Genomic DNA, 7,431 nt, shown 5'->3' with positions numbered 1-7,431 from the left:
TTATTATTATTTTTATTCTTATCATAATTTTCTTGACAGTTAGGTGATTATGCATTGTTGCATTGCTTGTTTTATGATAGGTTTTGATGATGGATTAATTAAATTATTGTATTAATTGTATAATGTTTAGATATGTAAAATTTTAATGTGAAGGAAATATTACTTATTTAGAATAAGTGAGAAAATATGTCAATAGTAACAGAAGAATAGTTATGCTCAAAGAAATGAAGGAATAAATAAAAGTTTATTTTGATGACAAGAGAATTATTGGTTTGGAAATTGGAGGTAATGATATTATATTTATTAATATTTATCTCCCATATGATCATGATGATAACTTTATTGAATTTGTTGAATATCTCTGCAAAATTCAGTCAATAATTTCTTAATTTAAAGGTGATAAAGTTATTGTATGCGGCGCTTTTAATGCCGATCATAATAACAGATTCGGAACTGAATTGTTAAACTTTTCGTCTGAATGTGACTTGATTTTAACTGATTTTAAAGTGTTTGGAAAACATTCTGATAATTTCACGTTTGTAAGTGACTCGTTTGATACCACGAGTTGACCGATCACAATTTCTACTACTATAACGTTGCCACCCGGTCCGTTGCCACCGCAGACCCTTTGCCACCTGGCCTTTAGCCACCCGGCCCGTTGCCACCCATAGTTGTATAGTAGGCCTATGCATTGTATTCGCAGAAATTTTACTCTTGGCATTTTTGCCAAACTATGTGTACTGAATGATAGTAGATTGTAAACAACGACAATCGTGTTGTAGCAACTATATGCTCCCTATTACTTAGTATTAGTACTGATTCTGAAGGACGTTTAGCATAGGGAAACGTTTTTGCCACTTTTTATCATTTGCTAGTTAAGCTATCACGAAAGCAGCGAACTGAGATCAAATCAACCCCGCTGTACAAGTAGTTTGGATCGACTATATTAAAATCATTGGGTTTGTTTCATTTTCATTATGGGGTTAAAATACTAACAAAATTCAATAAGCATATTCAATATTCTTTTGGTAAAACTTGTATTTGAACACATACACATAGTGCAATGTAAAGTGAACAAATGTTCAGATCTCTCTTCTCCTAGTCCACGCTTTCGTGTTGGTGGGATTGGCTTAGCCCTACGCTACACCCTATGGATATTTTCATTATGCTGTCTTTTATTTGTAATACCAATGATATAGATACGGGAGAGGGTGCCTTTATGTTCAAAATATCCATATAGAAGATACGTTTCACAAGTGTACCAGACAGTTTTTTCTTGGGATTGATAATTAAATTATAACCCAATCATCAACTCTTAAAATTATATACGGATGGTATACTATGTGCATAATGTGTGCTTCCCAACTTAGTAAATGGTTCGCAATCTGGTCCTATTACCTTAAAAGTCACTCGATTGGAGTGACGAAGCTGCTTTACGATCGCTGTTGCATTAGAAATGTTGGTTGTTGTACACAAGAAAAGTCCCATGAAGTTATATTTTGACTAGTTGCACAACGTTGACACAATTTTTGTATTATGTATTGAGTCTGACTTTTAATATATACCGCGAATTGCTTCTTTTTTTTTTTTATCAGTAATTCATCGATTTTAATCGTAAAGTAGATCCCCTCCAGTGGAAACTTTCGGAACCAAAATGTCCCCTTAATAATACCATGTGTGACCCTTGAATAAGAGTGTTCCTATTTAAGAGACACTAACCGAAAATGTGAAATTGTCCCTATGGTATTTATTGAAAACTGTGTTAAATTGACCATTTGGCACTCTACTTAAGTGTCCCCGTCCATTTAACAGGAGTATCCCTATTACAATTGGACCTTCCTTCACAGCACATTATTCTCTTTCATACTAGGTCGTTCAGGGATGAGCACATGTACATTAACACAACACTTACTTAAATAAATATGGTTAGACAGTCTAAACTTTTCATATAAGAGTGTAGATAATAAGTAAAATGACAAGTCATGCACTTTATTTAAATGACGTACAAAGTAAATAATAGATCTTTGATCATTTGCGCGACGTTGTATTTGCAATTAAAAAGGATTCTAGCGTTTTGTTTGCTTAGCGTAATCACCCAAAACAAGCCCACGATATCGGACAACGATCATTTAAAGAATCGCATGTGACGTACTTGCGTTCCACATAGCCGTCTTCCTGCAATCAAACGGTTCTTTTATGTGGTATGTTTTGCGACTTGATAAAAGTGATGATGTAATACAAAAATTACATTATTATATTCATAAATTTTCGATTGTCACTTACAAATATTGAAGACTTGTCAAACCATCGAAGCCACCTTGAGTTAAAGTAGTTATTCTGTTATATCTCAGATCCCTTAAAAGAGAAATAACAAAGTGATCTTAATTGAATTCAGGGGTGGCGCCAAGATCTGCCCGACGGGAAGGGTGTGGGGGGGGCGAGGTCCCCGACGAGGTGGCCGATGTCCCGACGCGGGGTCAGATTCCTCGACGAAAGCAAAGTGGGGGTGTCGAGCTTCGATTAAAAGGTTTCGAAAGTGGTCCTAGGGGTGAAGCCCCCGAACATTTTGACAATTTAGAGGTTTCAAAAGCTTATTTAATCGAGTTAGTAGTCTACTAATATGTAGAAATTACATATAATTTTTTTTTCTTCCCAACGAATTGTGCTTTTTCTTTCTGGCGCCAGCCCTGATTGACTTTGATCTTCAATGACATCATTATTATCATTGTCATTCTTAACCGCATGATCCAGGCATCCCCTTTAAAATGTTAACAGCCATCATGTTTTTATCACTTGGATCAATGGATTGATGAGTACCGTAAATCACTTGATTGCATGTTGCCTAGTGGAATTTACCGTGAATAAAACAAGATGATAGGTGGTCATGAAATCTGTATGATCGGTATGATTTCCATAATCTGTAATTAATACTCCTCATGTGACCGATCACGATATCTACTATAAAGCCTTATTAATAGCTATTTTTTTCATCGATATGCAATATTAGTTTGTAATCGATAATTATTGTCGATAATACGTGAACAATTGGGAAGTCGTTTGTAAAAGATTATTATGTAAAAACAAATTCACATTTGGTTAGTCAGAAACACGTCTTAATTATCAATTAATTATATAGTTTCAACTAAAACATACAATGTAGTCGTGGACTAAATCAAACTACTACTCAATGGATGAACAAACCTACAAATGAATGAACGGACAGACGACAGACAAATAATGACTTGGTTTGCACGTTGCCGAGGGATTTTGCCAAGATGGAGCAAGACGGTAAGTGATGTGTGACCATAATCTAGTCTACTTCATCATCATCACCAGTCATAGTCGTTCTCTATAATCGTACCATCAACATTGCCATTCTTTATCACCATCGTAATTTACTAACAAAATCGATTTTTATATATATTATTAAGATTTATACATGTACTTACGTTTAAAGTGTGCTGAAAACTTAACAAATCGTTCGCAAAATCCTATTCCGAGTTCCTTAAAAACCACTTAATCGCAGTTACGAAGCTACTTTGCGATCGCTGATGCATTAGAAATGTTGGTTGTTGTTGTTGACAAGAAAACGTCCCAGGACGTTATATTTTGACTGTATTTGAACAACGTTGACTAATAATTATAAGGATGGTATTCTGTCTCTTATACACATCTAGATGTGTATAAGAGACAGGTCCCCGACGAGGTGGCCGATGTCCCGACGCGGGGTCAGATTCCTCGACGAAAGCAAAGTGGGGGTGTCGAGCTTCGATTAAAAGGTTTCGAAAGTGGTCCTAGGGGTGAAGCCCCCGAACATTTTGACAATTTAGAGGTTTCAAAAGCTTATTTAATCGAGTTAGTAGTCTACTAATATGTAGAAATTACATATAATTTTTTTTTCTTCCCAACGAATTGTGCTTTTTCTTTCTGGCGCCAGCCCTGATTGACTTTGATCTTCAATGACATCATTATTATCATTGTCATTCTTAACCGCATGATTCAGGCATCCCCTTTAAAATGTTAACAGCCATCATGTTTTTATCACTTGGATCAATGGATTGATGAGTACCGTAAATCACTTGATTGCATGTTGCCTAGTGGAATTTGCCGTGAATAAAACAAGATGATAGGTGGTCATGAAACCGATAATCTGTATGATCGGTATGATTTCCATAATCTGTAATTAATACTCCTCATGTGACCGATCACGATATCTACTATAAAGCTTAATTAATAGCTATTTTTTCATCGATATGCAGTATTAGTTTGTAATCGGTAATTCATGTGGTGTATTGTCGATAATACGTGAACAATTGGGAAGTCGTCGTTTGTAAAAGATTATTATGTAAAAACAAATTCACATTTGGTTAGTCAGAAACACGTCTTAATTATCAATTAAATATATAGTTTCAACTAAAACATACAATGTAGCCGGGGACTAAATCAAACTACTACTCAATGAATAAACGAACCTACAAATGAATGAACGGACAGACGACAGACAAATAATCGACTGAATGAATTGGTTGCACGTTTCCGAGGGAATTTGCCAAGATGGAGCAAGACGGTAAGTGATGTGTGACCATAATCGAGTCTACTTTATCATCATCATCATTCATAATCGTTCTCTATTATCGTACCATTAACATTGTCATTCTTGATCACCATCGTAATTTACTAACATAATTGATTTTTATATATTTTATTAAGATTTATAAATGTAATTACGTTTACTGTGTGCTGAAAACTTAGCAAATGGTTCGCAAAATCCTAGTCGAGTTCCTTAAGAATCACCTAATCGCAATTACGGAACTGCTTTTCGATCGCTGTTGCATTAGAAAAGTTGGTTGTTTTTGACAAGAAAACGTCCCAGGACGTCATATTTTGACTATAGTTAAACAACGTTTACGAATAATTACGTATTGAGTGTGAGTTTCAATACACCGTGAATTACTGATTTTCTGATCCATAAAACATGCATAATCCGACATAAAATGATATTCTTTACATATGTTATGTAATACATACATGTATTTACCGATGTATATAAATTAATTTCGATCAATATTTTATATAAAATAAGTAATGTGTGAAAATAATAAATGGTGTTAAATTAATTATTTGTAAAGTAATGCATTCTTGGTATAAAATCGATTGTCATGACATTTATTATCGGTATGATTTTCATAATCTGTAGATTAAACTTGTCATGTGATCAATAACAATATATATATTCAATTATTGGTTTTATGTGTTATTTATTGAGAACAGATTATTAAAGATTATTAGAGAATTGCCACTTACAACTCTTCAAGACTTTTCAAACCATTGAAGGCATCTTCATTCAGATCACTTAATTTGTTACCGTATAAATTCCTTAAAAAATATATTAGAATAAACAATACGATTATTATTATTTAAAAAATACAAACAATTAACAAAAGAATAGTGTCTAGCCGGCTAGCCTACAATTATTTTATTAACACTTTGAATCTTGTTCACACATGGATTTGCTCTCAAGCTATAAAATATAAACTCCACTCTTATCCATCATAACGAACTTGGTCTATAATAGAGGGCATTACTTGCATATGATTGTATTGTTAAAAGGGATTCGCAATTAAATATATGGGAAAATGCATAGTGATTTGTTATTCCTAATATTGACAAGTATAAAATCTTTAAAAATAAAGACGACGTTAGAAATGTATTACCATCTGAATGTTGGGGGAGGGGAAACAATATAATCCGTTTCATGGTGGTTTTTGCTATCATTATAATAATTTCAGTTTGTAATTAAAGATTAATTTATGATCATCAACCTGGGTTACGATTGTAAAGTTTCTGAGAAAAGAGTGTTTTTTATTATCTCATAATTAAGCTAAGATAATAATAATCACCTAATAACACAGCAAACAATGACACAAGCATATAAATAATATTCAATAGTATGGGACTTGAATTAATATACTAAATGTATTTCTTCCTTATGTAACTAAAACCATGTTTAATCACCTTAAAATTCAAATTCTAAATATACTAAACTTGCTGGTCTCTAGTATGTTCAGTTTGTGTGCTTTTGAATATTTTTTAATTGTTCCTCAATTTTTTATGCTTAATATAATCTACAGTAATGTTCATATTGCATATATTATGAGAAAGTAAAAGACTGTAGTTACGTTTATGTTTTAAGTTCCTTTACAAATCTTAAACTGGCAACATCTGGGGACTGTGGAAGTAGGGATTCTTATTTGGAAGGTGGACACTGGTCTATCCAACAAAATGACATGCTTAAATTATTACAACTGAAGTAGGTAACACAGAACATAAAAAATAACTAAAACGACGAGAATGATTTTCATTTCATAAAAACACAAGTCTTATATTACTAAACAAAGTTTTTAAACTGATTGATTTGTTATGGTATCTCATATAACACAAATGTTTTCATGAACCGGGTATGGTATCATTGCAAGAGAATAATTTTCATGCATAATACAATACTGTACATTGCATCTCTATATTATGATTTATGAATATAATTTTAAAACTCTGTGAAAAAATATTTGTTATGGTATCTTAGTATATTGTAGGACAAAGGTTGTCACAAAATTCTGATATTTTTACTAGAAAACAACAATTTTCACACAATCTAAAACAGGTGTATTAATGAAGTACTTTTGTTTATGTTTTTGATATACAGTAACACCAAGTTATTATGTTGCATAAAATAAATTTTCACATATAATAATCTACAATATGCAATGAGTAATGATGTGTTTGTTAAGGGTCTTGATATACAGTAAAACAACAGCTTTCATAGTTATATTATTCATTAATTTTTTTTTTTTTGAAATCACAAAATCTACTACTGAACATTGCATATGCCATAGATTATGCATTAAAGGTTGAACTCACTAATAATATATTTATTGCATAGAAACATTGCTTGCCCAAAATAATAGGTTGAAATAATAAAATATATGTTGATGTTTTTTGATATACAGTAGCACCAAGATATGATACTGCATTAAAACAACTTTCACGCAATCTACTACTCAGTGCATTAATTACCATTCTTTATAAATACAAGGTTGAACTAATAAAATATTTGTTATGTCTTTGGATATACATTAGCACTGAGGTTTTTATGAAAAATATTACTGCATAAAAGCAGTTTTTTCACAGTCAACTACTGTACATTGCTTTGATCCATACCTTATGAAAAAAAAAGTTGAACAAATAAAATATTTGTTAATGTTTTTGATATACAGTAAAACTAAGTTTATGATATTGCATAAACACGACTTTCATACAATTTACTACAGTACAGTACATTCATTGCATGCCATACATTAGGAACATCGCTTTAATCCATACAGGAATAACAGTTGAACTCACTAATACAATATTTTTTAATGTTTATATATA

The 7,431-nt window shown here is 32.2% G+C and overlaps 1 protein-coding gene across 1 annotated transcript in view; it reads right to left on the bottom strand.

Moving 5' to 3' along the window:
* The window catches only part of LOC117117208 (slit homolog 3 protein-like), a gene marked incomplete at its 3' end in the record, with an annotated part of 31,599 nt that overhangs the window by 7,668 nt on the left and 16,500 nt on the right, over window positions 1–7,431 (bottom strand). Inside the window, exon 6 of the mRNA XM_033261440.1 lies at window positions 2,284–2,355. Within this exon, the coding sequence (XP_033117331.1) occupies window positions 2,284–2,355 (72 nt within the window). The remainder of the gene's footprint in view (window positions 1–2,283; window positions 2,356–7,431) is intronic.

Source organism: Anneissia japonica, unplaced genomic scaffold, assembly GCF_011630105.1.
Source record: "Anneissia japonica isolate Jap-2015-1 unplaced genomic scaffold, ASM1163010v1 scaffold632_len54913_cov156, whole genome shotgun sequence".
Lineage (NCBI taxonomy): Eukaryota > Metazoa > Echinodermata > Crinoidea > Comatulida > Comatulidae > Anneissia > Anneissia japonica.
This window is presented reverse-complemented; position numbering and strand designations above follow the sequence as displayed.